The sequence below is a fragment of the Lepidochelys kempii genome, chromosome 2, assembly GCF_965140285.1.
Source record: "Lepidochelys kempii isolate rLepKem1 chromosome 2, rLepKem1.hap1, whole genome shotgun sequence".
Lineage (NCBI taxonomy): Eukaryota > Metazoa > Chordata > Testudines > Cheloniidae > Lepidochelys > Lepidochelys kempii.
Genome location: NC_136381.1, coordinates 3,188,110 through 3,204,775, shown reverse-complemented (window position 1 = coordinate 3,204,775; position 16,666 = coordinate 3,188,110). Strand labels below are relative to the sequence as shown.

The 16,666-nt window shown below is 56.6% G+C and overlaps 1 protein-coding gene across 1 annotated transcript; it reads right to left on the bottom strand.

Annotated features, from left to right (window-relative positions):
* Positions 1-1,685: 1,685 nt before the first annotated feature.
* LOC140907960 (alanine aminotransferase 2) lies at positions 1,686-16,666 on the bottom strand. Its single transcript, XM_073335047.1, has 9 exons — positions 16,544-16,666; positions 13,207-13,315; positions 12,721-12,877; positions 7,920-8,052; positions 7,339-7,582; positions 2,934-3,136; positions 2,177-2,332; positions 1,984-2,069; positions 1,686-1,776 (listed from the first exon to the last, which is right to left on the bottom strand). The coding sequence occupies exons 1-9, from the start codon at positions 16,664-16,666 to the stop codon at positions 1,686-1,688; spliced, it is 1,302 nt and encodes a 433-aa protein (XP_073191148.1).

Sequence of the window (16,666 nt, the reverse complement as noted above, 5' to 3'; positions counted from 1 at the left end):
GCGGCCAAGTTCCCGTCATAACAGTTTGATGTACGTCTGCTGTCATCATCCTGGCGTCCTCCCCCACGGCTCGGCCGATGCCCCTCAATCCTGCCCCCCAGCCTCCTGCTATCCCAGAGAGCCGTGTTTGCTGAGCAGACCCAGACATTCGTGGCACTTTGTATTGTGACTCTGCTGTGGGCAAATGGCCAAAGGAGACATTGACTTTCTGTAGACTCATAGGCTTAAAGGTCAGAAGGGACCAGCATGATCATCTAGTCTGACATTCTGCACATTGCAGGCCACAGACCCTCACCCACCCACTCCTGTAACAAACCCCTAACCTCTGGCTGAGTTACTGACGTCCTCACATCATGATCTGAAGACAACACCTTACAGAAAATCCACCATTTACACTTGTTTAAACCTGCAAGTGACCCATGCCCCATGCCGCAGAGAAAGGTGAAAAATCCCCAGGGTCTCTGCCAATATGACTCAGGGGAAAATTCCTTCCCAATCCCAAATATGGCCAGTTAGACCCTGAGCATGTGGGCAAGACCCACCAGACAGACACCTGGGAAAGAATCTCTGTCATCGTAACTCAGAGCCCTCCCCGGCTAGCATCCCATCACCAGCCGTTGGAGGTATTTGCTGCTAGCAGTCGCAGATCGGCGACACGCCATTGCAGGCAGTCCCATCGTACCATCCCCTCCGTAAACATATCAAGCGCAGCCTTGAAGCCAGTTAGGTTTTTTTACCCTGACTGCTCCCCTTGGGAGGCTGCTCCAGAACTTCACTCCTCTGATGGTTAGAAACCTTCGTCTAATTTCAAGCCTAAACTTGTTGCTGGCCAGTTTATATCCCTTTGGTCTTGTGTCCACATTGGTGCTTAACATAAATAACTCCTCTCCCTCCCTGGTATTTATCCCTCTGATGTATTTACAGAGAGCAAGCAGATCTCCCCTCAGCCTTCTTTTGGTTCGGCTAAACAAGCCAAGCTCTTGAGTCTCCTCTCATAAGACAGGTTTGCCATTCCTCGGATCATCCTAGTAGCCCTTCTCTGCACCTGTTCCAGTTTGAATTCATCCTTCTTAAATGTGGGAGACCAGAGCTGCACACAGTGTTGCAGATGAGGGCTCACCAGTGCCTTGTATAATGTACTAACACTTCCCTGTCTCTACTGAAAACACCTCGCCTGATACATCCTCGGACTGCATTCTCCTTTTTCATGGTCGCCTCACATTGGCAGCTCATAGTCATCCTGTGATCAACTCAGGTCTTTCCCCTCCTCTGTCACTTCCAACTGATAAGCTTATAGCAAAAATTCTTGTTCGTCCCTAAGTGCCTGACCTTGCATGTTGCACTATTAAATTTCATCCTATTGCTATTATCCCAGGTTTCAAAGTCATTCAGACCTTCTTGTATGATATTCCAGTCCTCCTCCATATTGAAAATACCTCCCAACTTTGTGTCATCTGCAAATTTTATTAGCAAACTCCCACTTTTTGTGCCAAGGACATTAATAAAGATGTGAAATATGATTGGTCCCAAGACCGATCCCTGAAGAATTCCACCTGTAGTCTCCCTCCGGCCTGACAGATCACCTTTCAGTATGGCCCATTGTAGTCTCCTCTTTATCCACCTTTCAATTCTCAAATTAATCCCCATCTTCTTCAATGTAACTACCAGGAATAATTACCCACTCTTCAGGAATATTGCTGCAGGAACTGGGAGTGGAAGTCTGCAGTGGTTTGTAAGACAATCCTCAGCGTCTTCACTGAGGGCAGCAGCATCACCCTGAGGAGGGGTAGAGAAGGTCACTGGGGAGAAGGTGCTGGGCTAAGACCTCGCTCCTGCCTGGGCTGGGGGTTCTTCCCTGAGCGACCCTCTGAAGAGAAGGGCTGAGAGCCTCAGGGCTGGGCCACTGAACCCTCAGCGGGCAGAGTTCCCAACCCCACCTTCTCACCCATCCCCACGCCTCCATCACCAAACCCCATCACTGACCCGAAGGTGCTCTCTGGGGCCAGCACGATCCCCGTCGCCTCCAGCAGCTTCTGACAGAAGAAGAAATCAGGCTCCAGACTGAGGGCCTAAGAGGAAGACAGGGCGTCAGGAGGGTCACGCCCCATGCTCTTGGCTGGGCTGGGCCATGCCTGCTCCCCACCCACCACTGGGCTGCTCCATGCCCGGTTCTCACCTGGGCCTCCTGCACCGCCCTGGCTGGGATCTGGATCCTGGGGAAGGAGTACATGGCGCCCTGCACGGGGTTACAGCGGATCCCGGGCACCGGGCCGAAGATCTCCTGGGTCAGCTGCGCTTTGTGGGCCAGGTTGCTCAGCGCTGCCTGCTTCCCCTGGGAGCCAAGAGAGAGACCCACAGCACTGAGTGGGGGAGGCAGGTGTTATCCTCTGGGACTAGAACCCAGGAGTCCTGCTCCTTGCTGTAACCACTAGACTCCTCTCCCGCTTAGAGACAGGGGTAGAACCCGGAGCCCTGGCTGTCAGATGCTGCTCTAACCACTAGCCTGCAGCCCCAGAGCAGCTCGGGGGGCCAAGCTCTCCACCAACACCTGCCCCGGCCCCAGGCCAAGTGTTGCCTGATGGGCTCAGCTCAGCAGCAGAGGAGACTGGTTCCTCCTGAGCTGGGCACCACCCTGGCATCCCTCGAGCCGCCCTGACTCTGCCACACCCCAGCTGTCGGCTGTGCCCCAGCATCAACCCTCAGCACCATGCCCTCTTGCTTCTTCACCTGCCATGCCCTGGAGCCACCTGTGCCCTCACCCCTTACCTGTGCTCTGGACCTGCCCTTGGCATGTTCTGCCTAGCGTCTCTGCCTCTCCCCCTGAACCCAGGTGCTGCATCCCCAGTCCCTGACCATCCTGCCTTGCTTTCCCCCAGCATGCCTTTCCCTGCACCCTGCAGCTGTGTCCCTCCCCACTCCCCCATCCCTCCCACCCTGCCATGCAGCATGCAGCACCCACTGCCATAAAGGTGCGGGCAGGAGGGGTCCCCAGGCAGCAGCGGCTCCATCAGGGCATCCAGCAGAACCTGGCCCAGGATCAGGGGGTAGACGGACATTCCCCAGGAGCAGAAGCATTTCATGATTGCTGGGTCGATGTTCGCAAGCTCAAAGAAGCCAGCCCGGAAAGCGCCCCTGCCTGAGCAGAGAAGAGGTGAGCTCCAGGGGCCATGCCCACCCCTGCACCCCGGTCACTGAGAGTCAGAGCCCTGGGGCACAGCTGGGGGGCTTCAGGGTAGAAGGGGCTGGACTGGTCAGGGCTCTTCCACCTCTAGAGTCAGTGCCATCAGCTGCCAGCAAGGCTCTTCCCCATGGAGTTGGTGCTAGGAGAGGATTCTGCCCCAAGCCCCATTGGCACTAGGGTGGATTAGGCCCCCCCCCAGCAGTAACTACAGGATCTGTGCCCCTGGTTTGATCTGTCTCCTGATGAAACAACCCCCTCCCCGCTGATCCATGACCCCTAGGATGAACACGCAGGCACATACCCCTGCCCACGGGAGGGGGCCCTGCCCCAGGCGGTGACCTGGCCCATGGGGAAGGAGGGCGGTGGCTCTGTGGCGAGCTGAAAGCAGATCGGACACCAGGTGCAGGGAACAGACCCCAGGGACCTGTGTGCAGAATCAGCTGCCGCAGGAGCCGGAGAGCAGGCTGTGAGTGCCAGGAGCAGGTCTGTGTGGGTCTGTGAGAGTTGGCAATGGCTGGGCAGGGAGCCAGTGCAGAGGGGTCCCAGTGAGAGACGCTAACTGAGCCTGGCCTGGAAACCTGGGAGCTCCTATTTGCTGGAATAGAGACTGGACTGGAGAGGGCACCCAGGCACTTCTGTCCCCCTCCCCCGGCCTCCCAGCAGGGACCCCAATAAGAACCACTATTGTCTCTCTTTCCTAGCTTCCCAGGCTCCAAGGCCAGAAAGGACCATTGTGATCACCCAGTCAGACCTCCTGTGTAACACAGGCCAGAGCCCTGCCCTCAGGTCATTCCCAGAGCACAGCTGTTAGAAACACAGCCTATCTGGATTTAAACCCTGTCAGTGATCGAGAAACCCCCACTGCCCTTGGTAAACGTACATCTTATTTCCAGCGTGAATATGTCTAGCTTCAGCTTCCAGCTATTGGATGCTGTTAGACCTGTCTCGGCTAGATCAAAGAGGCTATTACCAAGTATAGGGTGACCAGACAGCAAATGTGAAAAATCGGGATGGGGGTGGGGGGATAATAGGTGCCTATATAAGAAAAAGCTGCCAAAATTGGGACTGTCCCTATAAAATCAGGACATCTGGTCACCCCACCCATGTAGATACTTACAGAGTGTGATCAACTTATTCCTTAATCTTCTCTTTGTTAAGCTAAATAGATGGAGCTCCTTGAGTCTACCCCTGTAAGCAGGTTTTCTAATCCTGGAATCATTCTCATGGCTCTTCTCTAACTCCTCTCCAATTTATCAACATCCTTCTTGAATTGTGGAGGCTGGAACTGGACCCAGGATCCCAGCAGCGCTCACACCAGGGCCACATACAGAGGTGACATAACCTCTCTGCTCCTCCTCGAGATTTCCCTGTTTCTGCATCCTAGGATCCCATTTGCTCTTCTGGCCACAGCGTTACCCTGGGAGCATGTATTCAGCTTATTCTCCACCATGACCACCCCCAGCCTGTAAGAACGGCCTATATTCTTTGTTCCCAGAGGTACACATTTACATTTTCCCATATTAATACACAAATTGTTTGCTTGCACGCAGTTTACCAAGTGGTCTAGATCGCTCTGTATCAGTGATATGGCCTCTTCATTATCAGTCTAAAACTCATGGCAATCGGGGGAAGTCCCGGACGACTGGAAAAAGGCTAATGTAGTGCTCACCTTTAAAAAAGGGAAGAAGAAGAATCCTGGGAACTACAGGCCAGTCAGCCTCACCTCAGTCCCTGGAAAAATAATGGAGCAGGTCCTCAAGGAATCAATTCTGAAGCACTTAGAGGAGAGGAAAGTGATCAGGAACAATCAGCATGGATTCACCAAGGGCAAGTCATGCCTGATTAACCTAATTGCCTTCTATGATGAGATAACTGGCTCTGTGGATGAGGGGAAAGCAGTGGACGTGTTGTTCCTTGACTTTAGCAAAGCTTTTGACACGGTCTCCCACAGTATTCTTGCCAGCAAGTTAAAGAAGTATGGGCTGGATGAATGCACTATAAGGTGGGTAGAAAGTTGGCTAGATTGTCGGGCTCAACGGGTAGCGATCAATGGCTCCATGTCTAGTTGGCAGCCGGTATCAAGTGGAGTGCCCCAAGGGTCGGTCCTCGGGCCGGTTTTGTTCAATATCTTCATAAATGATCTGGAGGATGGTGTGGATTGCACCCTCAGCAAGTTTGCAGATGACACTAAACTGGGAGGAGAGGTAGATATGCTGGAGGGTAGGGATAGGATACAGAGCGACCTAGACAAATTGGAGGATTGGGCCAAAAGAAATCTGATGAGGTTCAACAAGGACAAGTGCAGAGTCATGCAAAAAGATATCAAGTTAGTATGACATGATCTATTTTACATAAACCCATTTTGATTTGCATTAATTATATTACCCTCCTTTCATTATTTATCAATTGAGTCCCATATCAGCTGTTCCACCATCTTGCCTGGGACCAATGTCAAGCTGACAGGCCTATAATCATCCAAGTCATCCTGTTTATCCTTTTAAAAAACTGGCATAACATTAGCTCTCTTTCAGTCTTCCAGAACTTCCCAAGTGTTCCAAAACTTACTGAAAATCAACATTAATGGTTCAGTGAGCTCCTCATCCAGCTCTTTGTAAACTCTTGGATGAAAGTTATCTGGACCTGCTGATTTTAAAATGTCTGACTTTATTACCTTCTGTTTAACATCCTCCAGAGATACTAGTGGAATGAAGGATGTTGTCACCACTGTATGATGAGAGTGTATCATTTGTTTATTCCCCAAATTCAGAACAGTAATATTTATTGAACAGTTCCGCTTTTTCTGCATTATTATTGATAGTTCTACCATTTCCATCTAGCAATGGACCAATACTGTTGTGAGGATTCTTTTTGTTCCTAATATATTTAAAAACTCCTTCTTATTGTCTTTAACCCTGCTGGCCTTAGCATTCGCCTTGTGTCCCTTTGCTTCCCTTATCAATTTTCTACAATTCCTAACTCCTGATTTATATTCATTACTATCAGTTTCCCCTTTCTTCCATTTATTGTATATATATATATTATTTTTTACAGCTGCCTTCACTTCCACTATAATCCAGGTTGTTTTTTTCAAACACCATGGCCTTCTTCCTCAATGGTATGATTTTGGATTTTTATATACATGAGTGGTCTAGACTTTATTCTGCTTGTGCATTATCAATGTGATCCAGTCAAGTCACTTGTACCTAAGCTACCATTAACTTTTAGTTCTGTGATCAGTTCCTCTTTATCTGTTAGGACAAGGTCTAATAATTCTCTCCGTTGGCTGCAACACTTTTTGAGTTAGGAAATTGTCATCTATAATGTTTAGAAATTCCAAGAATGTTTTAGTACTGGCAGCATGAGACCTTCAGCATATGTCGCTCAGATTGAAGTCCCCCATGGCAGAGGGTGGGGTCGCCCGGTCTGCCAAGGCCGGGACTGAGTCAGATGTGGAGCCATCCTGCCAGCCTGGCCTGGCCGCTCCCACCCTGATCGTTCCAGCCAACACCACCTGCTGAGAACCCCTTCTACTCCTCAGCTGCAGGCTGGGGCCCTGCTACCCAGTCCCCCCTCCCTCCCAGTTTTCCCTGTGAGCCAGGGCTGCTGCTGCCCGCTTGCCCTATCAGCCAGGGCCCCTGCCCCCCGCAGCCAGCAGGGTGTGTCGCTGGTGCTGGGTGCTGTCTCCCTCCCCTGCCCCACAAAGCTTTCACAGCCATTTCTTGCCCCTCTGCCTCCTGGCTGATGCGTCACCCGGGCAAGGCAGGCCAGGGAATGGGGTTTGCTCCGTGCCAAGGGCCTGTGTCTGAGGCAGCCAGAGTGTGCTGTTCTCCTAGCTTCCCTGGGAGACTATGGCCTTTCCGTCCTGCCCCAGAGAGGCTCTGTGCGTTGATGGCCCTGGCTGTGATCTCCCACCCCGTGCTGTGGGCCCTGACCCCACTGGGCTCTCCTCCTGGGCGGGGCAGCGCTGGGTGAACCAGGGCCTGGCGTCTGGGTGCCAGGGTGCAGCAGTTACGGGGAAGAGCCCAGCAGATCCTCAAGGTGGGTTCCCTGCGGGACCCACAGCAGGGTCAGGCTGCCTGCTCCCCAGCAACCCGAGGCGCACTGGAGGAGAGCTGATGAGGGCAGAGTGGGGCAGGGGGCCGCTCTCTCTGACTCACCCGTCGGGTACCCGGGGTTGATGACACATAGCACTTTGGGGGGACAGTACCCCCTGGCTTGGCCGAGCACCCACCTGATCTCCCCAACGTCCAGAGCCCAGCCGCCCTCCTCGTCCAGGTGGTACTGCACCCCGACAGCACCGGCCAGGCCGACAGCGTCCGCATAGAGAGGGTGCCCGGGCACCGGCAGCAGCATGCCCGCCCTCCTGGGGTCCAGCTCATTGACCACCAGGGAGAGGAAATCCTGGAGGAGGAAGAGAGAGCACAGGCTGCCCCGGGCTCACGCAACACCACTGGGGCGAGGGAGGACAAGGGCTGGCAGGACCTTCTGGGTGGGACCCTCTCTGCTGATGGGCCTGCTGCCCCTCAGCAGTCCCCGCCTGAAGGCCTTGGCCCAGCGTCGCTGGCGTTACAGCAGGGACCCAGGTGGCCCATTACTAAGCCCTGGCCTTGTCCCGGCCCCTCTTCTAGCCCCTCCTCGGCCCTCCCAGCACAGGGGATTCTCCTATTTCGGGAGCTCTGGCTGAGAGCTCTAAAGCCCCCCCGTTATCTCCCTGGGACAGTGGCCAACTCCACCTCACCTGGGGGCTGCAGCATCTCCCCTGAGGTCGTCTGGAGCTGCTCATGGCCAGCAGCAGAGACTGGGGTCTGGGCAGATTGCTGGGTAGACTCACTGCTATGGCCATGGTGATGCCCCCACATGTGACGATGTTCCTGGGTGTGACGAAGTGGGACTGTTCTTAATGTTTCCTCTGAATAGTGTGGGGGGTGCCTCAGTTTCCCCTAGGCAGTTCTTATGTATCTAGGGGGTGGGGTAAGGGTGTTTGATCATTGCAGAGCCCTAGAGGGCAGGTGTGTGCAGGGGTCTGGACACAGAGAATGGCCGACACCCTGTTTCCTGGCCACTGATGGCCTGGGCCCTTCCCCCCTGCAAGGTGAGAGCTAAAGGGTTGGAGAACAAAGGAATCAGGTGACCTCCTGGCCCAGGAAAGGGACAAAGCCCAGAGGAGGAGGGGCTGGAGGGAGTTTCAGTTTGGGGCTGGCTGGGACATGGAGTGAAGTGCAGACGTGGTTGTCTGGCTCACTGCCCCCCAAAATGGACCCAGCTGAGGGGTCCTGTTCTCTGCACCTGCAAGCTCTGTGTCAGACCATGTTCCTGTCGTCTAATAAATCTCTGTTTTACTGGCTGGCTGAGAGTCACGTCTGACTGCGAAGTTGGGGGGCAGGACCCTCTGGCTTCTCCAGGAGCTCCACATGAGCGGACTTGCTGTGGGAAGTGCGCGGAGGGGCAGAGGATGCTGAATGCTCCGAGGTCAGACCCAGGAAGGTGGAAGCCGGGTGAGCTGTGTGTCCTGCAGACAGGCTGCTCACAGAAAGGAGACTTCCCCAGAGTCCTGACTGGCTTCATGGGGAGCAGTTCCAGAGCATCGCCCAGGGACTCCATGACAACTGGTGGCAGCGGTGGGATGTACTGCACCCCATGGACGGCGCTTCTTGCAGTAAGTGACTGGGGAGCAGTAAAACGAAGGGGGAGTGACGGGGACCAGGTGTGCTGAAGATTCAGAGAGAGACGGTTTCAGGGGGCGGTTAACCCCTGGAAGTGTGTGACCAGAGAGAAGGACTTTTGCAGTAACAGGGTCCCCCGGGGATTGCAGCGAGCGGTCCCAGGGGTGGAGGAGTCTGCAGCTCGACGCTTGCAAAGAGGTGGTGACCTTGAGAAGGGCTGGCACACTAGGGGTTCTCCCTGGAAACCGTGGGGAGCTGAGAGCACACAGTCCTGTGAGTCCACAACAACTTGGGAGGAGCGGAGTGATGGCCTGTCACCGTCTCCTTAAGAAGGACATTGTAACCCTGTGCAGAAAGAGAGGGTTGAGCATTGGAAAGTTCACCAAAGCACAGTTCATCGTGCAGCTGGAGGAGGATGACCGCTCTAAGGGACAGATTCCTGACCCCCAATGGGGCTATAGCAGGATCTGGGAGCAGCTGGAGCGGTAGCCAGGCATCACCAAGACTCCTGTCCCCAACCAGACGGGGGTCTTCACGATCGGGTTCCCCATCGGCGGATTGGAGACGGACGGGATTGGAGCTGAGTCCGAGAGAGCAAGAGGACCGTGGGAGACAGCGAGAGCCCGAGAAAGAGCTGCAGAAGCAGCAGCAGCATGAACTGGCGGTGGGGGAGCGGATAGACATAGGGGACCCCCCAGGGGTGAGTGGGGATAGACCCCGGGGGGCCAGTTCCGCAGGGAACCTCGAGACTAAATTGCTGCCCCTGGTTAAGGAGGGGGGCAGATGTGGATGCCACCTCACTGCCTTTGAGCAGGCTGGCGATTTGAACCAGGGGGACCCTGCGGAAAAGCCCCGGTGTCTAGCTCCCTTGCTGGGTCCCAAGGCCATAGACTCCGTCAGCCAGATGGGTGGGGAGGTGGACAGGCTCCCACTCCTGACCCCAACCTATATGTCTGTGTGGAGTTTCCTGGGGCCAGGCCCCTCGGACCCCCAGTGGGAGTGGAAGGTGATGGTCAATGGGGAGACATTCGTGGGGTGGCGAGGTCCTGGGACAGAGAGAACTGGTGTCAGGCCCTGGGTGGTGCAGCCTCAGATGCTGAGGAGCTGGGTGAGGGTCCCAGGGACGAAGCCCCTCACCCTGCCTATGGCCCAGATCCCTGTGCAGACCCAGGAGGGGTGGGGCTGGCTGGCTGTTGGGGTTCTCCGGGATATCGACTGCGAGACCCTGTTGTGGGGTGACTGGGTCTCTTTGGGACAGGATCCAGGCCCTGCTCCGGTAACTGCCGAGAGTTTGAATTTGAATCCAGGGAACCAATCGGTGGAGAGGGAAATGGTCAGTGCAAATGCAGATGACCTGGCTGGCAGCAGGGAGGAGCCGCTAGGCTTAGGCTACCTGCCTGCCTGTAACCAGACCCCTGGGGCTCCCCGCCCCCTTGCACACTGGAGAGGGGGCTCACACTGGCTCTGATGCAGTGAGGAAAGCAGCGAGCTCGCTGCCTACCCCCACTAGGACAGCAAGGGCAGCGCTGAGCACGGGGGGAGCTGAGACCCCAGCTGAGTGGGGGGAGACACAGGCAGGGCAGGGGATCTGGCAAGGTGCTGGGTAAGGAAAGTCTGGATGGGCCTAGGCAGCCTTGTGAGCTGATGGCTGTGTCTAGTCAGCAGGGTGGGAAGGCGAGGAGAGTGGAAGATGAGTGTCCCTGGCCCTTACCTGTTAGCTGGGGGGAGAATTGGGACAGTGAAGGAAACGTGCCTGTGTCTGTCAGGGGTATTGACTTGCCTATGGAGGGAGCTACCCTGGTCTCCAAGCAGTTGTCTGTGACCAGCCTTGTGTGCTGGGACAAGGGGAATGAGATCCCAAGCTGGGTGTCTGGGAAAGGAGAAAGTGTGTCCGGCTCTTTGTCTGTGGAGCAGACAGAAGGGGCCTTTCAGCCTGTGACGGTTGAGGGTCGTGCAGTTGTCTCAGAGCTGGTTCTGGATTCAGCTAAAGCCCAGGAAGGGAATGGCCCTAAGTTTGTGTCTGCTCGGGAGAATGGCCCTGTAACTAGGTCGCATCCAGTTAGTGTCTATGTAAAATCCCAGAGACCAGACAATTCTGGTGCTTGTATTTTGCCTGTTGCTAGTGTGTTGTTGGAAAGGGTGTCGCAACTCTGACTAATCAGGGTGAGATCCTAGCCAGGGCACAAGGAGAGCGTGAAGGTGATTTGATTGTGCTACCTACTGAGGGTGTGGAAACCTGTAGCAAGCAGGAAAAGATTCCTGAACTTGTGTGGCAAAGGGAAGGAGAATGCTTCTGACCTTTTATCTAGGAAGTCTGTGAGTTTGCCTGAAAGGGGATTATGTAGGAATCTGCCGGGTGGGCCGGAGGTAATTCTGGATGTAAGGGAGACCCAGAAAGAGTCTGTTGTTGCTCAGGAAAGTGTTCCTCTAGAGCAAGCCCTAGGGAAAGAGGGTAAGAGCAGAATTTCTGGGAGGGGTGAATTGTTGCATAGAAAAGCCCCAGGGAAAGGAATCCTCATGGAGTCTTTGCAAGCAGTTTACTGCAACTGAAGAGTGTGAAAGTGATTTAATCAAGAAAGTTTCAGTTCCTAACAGCCAGAAATGTTCTGTTGTGAATGGATCCACTGACGTTCCTGTTGAAAGATCCAGTGTGGATAGCTTTGAGAAGGTCTCAGATGGAGTGAAAGCTGTTAAGAAAGTTAAATAGTCCTATAACCAAGTGGCTGTGTTTGGCCAGCTTGTTGGGGAGGTTTCAGAGTAGCAGCCGTGTTAGTCTGTATTCGCAAAAAGAAAAGGAGGACTTGTGGCACCTTAGAGACTAACCAATTTATAGTCTCTAAGGTGCCACAAGTCCTCCTTTTCTTATTGGGGAGAAGACCCAATCCCAGTTTGACCCCCTGGGGTTTTGCGGTGGCCAAAGGGCACAGGCCGCATAAACATTCCCACATGCAGCCTGCAAGTGCTATCGACCACCCACGACCTAAGGGAGGGCGTGAAAGTGGAAGGGCCTTGTGTAACTCCTACCAAGGAATGGGAGAGATGCTGGGGCATTCATGAGACTGTTCATGGCTTCGAACTTCCCCAGGTCACCGGCTAAAGTGACCCCGCTCAGTTCAATCTCAAAGGGGGGAGAGATGTGACGAAGTGGGACTGTTCTTAATGTTTCCTCTGAATAGTGTGGGGGTGCCTCAGTTTCCCCTAGGCAGTTCTTAAGTATCTAGGGGGTGGGGTAAGGGTGTATGATCATTGCAGAGCCCTAGAGGGCAGGTGTGTGCAGGGGTCTGGACACAGAGAATGGCCGACACCCTGTTTCCTGGCCACTGATGGCCTGGGCCCTTCCCCCCTGCAAGGTGAGAGCTAAAGGGTTGGAGAACGAAGGAATCAGGTGACCTCCTGGCCCAGGAAAGGGACAAAGCCCAGAGGAGGAGGGGCTGGAGGGAGTTTCAGTTTGGGGCTGGCTGGGGACAAGGAGTGAAGTGCAGACGTGGTTGTCTGGTTCACTGCCCCCCAAAATGGACCCAGCTGAGGGGTCCTTTTCTCTGCACCTGCAAGCTCTGTTTTAGACCATGTTCCTGTCGTCTAATAAATCTCTGTTTTACTGGCTGGCTGAGAGTCACGTCTGACTGCAGAGTTGGGGGGCAGGACCCTCTGGCTTCCCCAGGAGCCCCGCATGAGTGGACTGGCTGTGGGAAGTGCACGGAGGGGCAGAGGATGCTGAATGCTCCGAGGTCAGACCCAGGAAGGTGGAAGCCGGGTGAGCTGTGTGTCCTGAAGACAGGCTGCTCCCAGAGAGGAGACTTCCCCAGAGTCCTGACTGGCATCGTAGGGAGCAGTTCCAGAGCATCGCCCGGGGACTCCGTGACACTGGGGTCGCACCGGATGCCCCCGTCTCTCCTCTCCAGGTAGCGGGCCACCCTCTGGGGGATGGCAGCGGTGACGTACTCCATGTTATACGCTCCTTGGGAGAAGGACCCAGCCCAGCGGTACAGACTCTGCCGCTGAACGGCAAAGAGCAAGGACCCTCCCGCTCCTTCTGCCCCCAGAACCAGGGGCAGTCAGCCAGCCCACAGGTCCTGGCAGAGCCCCCCACTCTGTGCCACACAGCCCCCACCACAGCCAGTGCCTCCACCGGCAAACTTCTCTGGATCAGCCACGGGGAAGGCCCCCCAGCTCTGTTCATGGCCAGTCGATGGCCCGGGGGGAATGCAGATGGGGCCAGTGCACTGTCTCCCCCACCCCACAGCTGGCACTAATGGCCCCTCTCTCTGACGGTTTCAGCTGCAACTCCAGGGCGCGGCAGGGCCCGGAGGCCCAGGTCCCAGGGCGCGGTCTATCCCGACGGAGGCTGCGGTGCTCAGGTACCCGCACTGGAGCTGTGCAGCTCCGGCAGGATGCGACTGGCTCGCTGCTTGGCGTCCCGTGGCATGGAGTCGGCATGCAGCAGCTCTGGGTAAGCGCAGATGGCAGCCACCTGTAACAGCAGAGCCCAGAGGCAGTCAGTGCACGGGGTGGAATGGAGCGAAGGTGACTGACAGCCCAGCGCACCAATAGCCACGCCCAGCCAAGTGCCCTTTGGAAAACACCCCTTTCCCTGCATTCAGCCCCCAGCCCTCCCAAGCAGCCAGCCCCCCGCAATCAGGGGCGGATCAGCCAGCAAGGGAGGGTGGGACATTCAACCCTTAGACTGGACCCAGCTCCCTCCTACCCACCCCACCCCCCCGAAAGGTGCCCCATTCCCTCCCCTCCCCCATGGTGAGATTATCCGGTCACCCCAGCTGGGGGCTAGGAAGCCCCTGTCGTGGCAGAGCATTGCGTGGGGAGGGCTGGGAATGGTCTGGCCGATCTCTCGGACTGAAGCAGGGCAGGGCTGCACTTGACAGGGATTTACTCCCCCGTGGCTGCAGAAAGGTTAAAATACTCCTGGGCAAAGCAGGAGACCTGGGGTGGGGGTCATGTGAGGTAAGCGTCTGGGGTGGTACCAATGGGTCATTCAGGACTGGCTAGGACCAGCTCCCGTCAGTGCAGGTCAGGGACAGGAGGGAGGAGATTCCCCCACCTGGCTGCAGGACCACAGAGCAAGGGCCTTGAGCTGGGGAGCAAAGGGGGCAGGCAGCTGGGGCAAGGGCTGCCCCTTGGAAAGACACAGCAGCTCCCCCCAGGGACGGACAGAGACGGTGCCAAACGGGAGGTGACAGCCCTTCACCTTTGCATTTCTCTGCTGACCTAAGGACTTGAGAGGCCGGGTGCCCCTTGGCTAATAAATCCTGCTCTGTTCGGGGCATCACTGCAAACCCTGGCTGACGTACATCGGTCCCTGACCAGGAGTCTTTAAATAAAATTCTTCTTTTAAGAACCTGATTGATTTTCAGTGTCCTAAGACCCAGGGGGGGTTGATATGTGCTCACTTTAAAACCAATTGGTTAGGCTATTATTCTCAAGCCTCCCCAGGAAAGGGGGTGTAAGGGCTTGGGGGGATATTTGGGGGGGGGGGGGAATAGGGCTCCAAGAGGCCCTCCCTGAATGTTTGTTTAAATCACTTGGCCGTGGCGGTAATACCGTCCAAGGACAAAAGGGATTTGTGCCTTGGGGAATTTTTAACCTAAGATGGTAGAAATAAGCTTAGGGAGTCGTTCGTGCGGGTCCCCACGTCTGTACCCCAGAGTTCAGGGTGGGGAAGGGAACCCTGACAATGCCCATCATTACAGCTTCTGGGCGCTTCGCGTCTGGTATTGGCCATTACTCAGGGGCAGGATCCTGGGGCCATTGGTCCGTTGTAGGGCGGCAGAGGATGCCGGAGCCGCGGCCAGCTCCAGGGCAGCCGATCTGACTCCCTCCCTGCTCTGAGGACCGCACAGCAGGGGAGCATGCCCTGACGAGGGGCTCCGTGCACGACCTTCGGCTAGTGTCCCACTAGGCGCAGTGCAGCGGCCGGCCGGATTGGCCCCATGGCTTTGCCCCAGTCGAGATCACTAGCCACCCTAACTCCTGCCCAGAGCACCCTCAGTGCTGTAAAGCCCCACAGCCCCTCGCACTGTGGCACGTGAGCGCCACCCGGTGGCCAGAGTAGGGAGTCTAAGGGAGGGCTTGCGCAGGCTATACAATGAATGAGGACCCAATTAGCTACTAAGGGGTAAACTCCAATGTGGAGCCAGCCGGGGGGCTCTCCTGGCCGCCATGGTCTCGCAGACAGGAACCGGCCCAAGCTGTGGCATTGGGGTCAGGCAGAGGATGGGCGGGGGGTCAGGCCCGGGGCTGGGAGTCATGAGATCTGGGCTTGAGTCTCCTGCATCCCCATGTGACTCGCGTGGCTCTGGGCTCACTCCCCCTTCCTGCCAGGCCTAGTGCACTGGGGGGTGGGGGTGGGGGTGGGGGTGTTTGGCACAAGGCCACCACTCAAGCCTGAGTCTGAGGGCTGAATTAGGACTCGCGCAAGGCTAGGTCTCCACACGGGAATGACTTTCACCCCAGGGCTTCTCCTGCGTGTTGGGATGCTCCAATGGAAGCTGGCAGAGGAAGGCCAGGGGCGTAGAGAGGGGGACGTGTATGCTGTGGGGTGGTCATGGGGGGGGACTCATAAAGAGACTCAATGACATGGGTGGTAGCTCATACAGGTAGGGGAAGCTCATGCTCAGGATGACCCTGAGCTCTGCAGCTGGGTGACTGTGAGCCTCAGTTTCCCCTCTTGCCCTTTGCATGTCTTGCTATTTCAGCTGGTCTCCCCACGGCAGGGGCTGCTGGTCGCTGGCTTTGTGCAGCTCCCCAGGGCCCAGGTCTGTGCCCCTGAGTCTGAGAATGGCTGGGGGCACTGCATGGCGCCAGGGGCAGGGATGGGCAGAGGCTGCTTTCTGCATTGCAGCTGGGCGGGGGAAAACCCGGCTGGGGCTTTCCTGCTAGCTGCTCCCTCCCACACGGGGTGCGGCAGGAATGGGTGTGGGGGGCATCCCAGCGGGTCCTGATGGTCTCTGCTCTCCACAGGGGCTGCAAGGGGGATCCTTGCTCCTCACCTGGCGTAGGAAGGTGATGGGTCTTCAGCCTGCAGCGTGGGGGTCCCTCGAGTGGCACCAGATGACCTCCCGGAAGGGCTTCTCCTCTCCCTGGGGGCAGAGAGCAAAGTGCCCCCACCGGGGGGGGGGGAGGGGGGCTTTGAGCCATCGTTACCAGAGCTGGACCCTCCCCGCCCTTCCCCTGGGGACAGGCTCCCCAGCACAGGCTGCATTTGCCCTTCTCCCCCTGGGCAGCTCTGGCACAGGTTGGCTGGCCCAGATTCACCCTCACCCTGCAGCCCCTTTCTTCTAGCCAGGCTGGTGCACCCGCCCAGGGGGAGATGTGAGGAGGGGTGACTGGATCGGGGCAGGGAGCTAGGGGCTGGCCCAGTGAGAGGGCAGGGAGCTGGGGACTGGCCCTGCCCAGGTGAGACTGACCGAACCGGTTGCCAAGGCCCACCAGGGCAGGGCTGGGCTGCGGGACGCTCGATGCCCGGGGGCAGTGGTGCTGGCAGTTCCACAGGCCTCCCTCTGGCTGGCCACGCAGGCAACGGTGCCCTGGATTCAGCAAGGGCAGCAAACAGGCAGCCCAGGGGGCCGGTGCTGGAGCCGCTGTTCAGCAGAGACCCGCACTTCCAGCGCCCGCAGCCAGGACCCAGGACATGTGCCCCCCGGTGCCCAGAATACCCCGAACACTTTCCCAGAATGCCCCTCACCTGCGCCAGCTGGCGCTGGATCTGCGAGGCCCTCTCCAGCAGGGGCCCCAGCGTGGGGAGCCTGGAGCCTTTGACGCGCGGATTCACGGAGTCCAGGGTCAGGACCTTCCTCCGCGCCGCCAT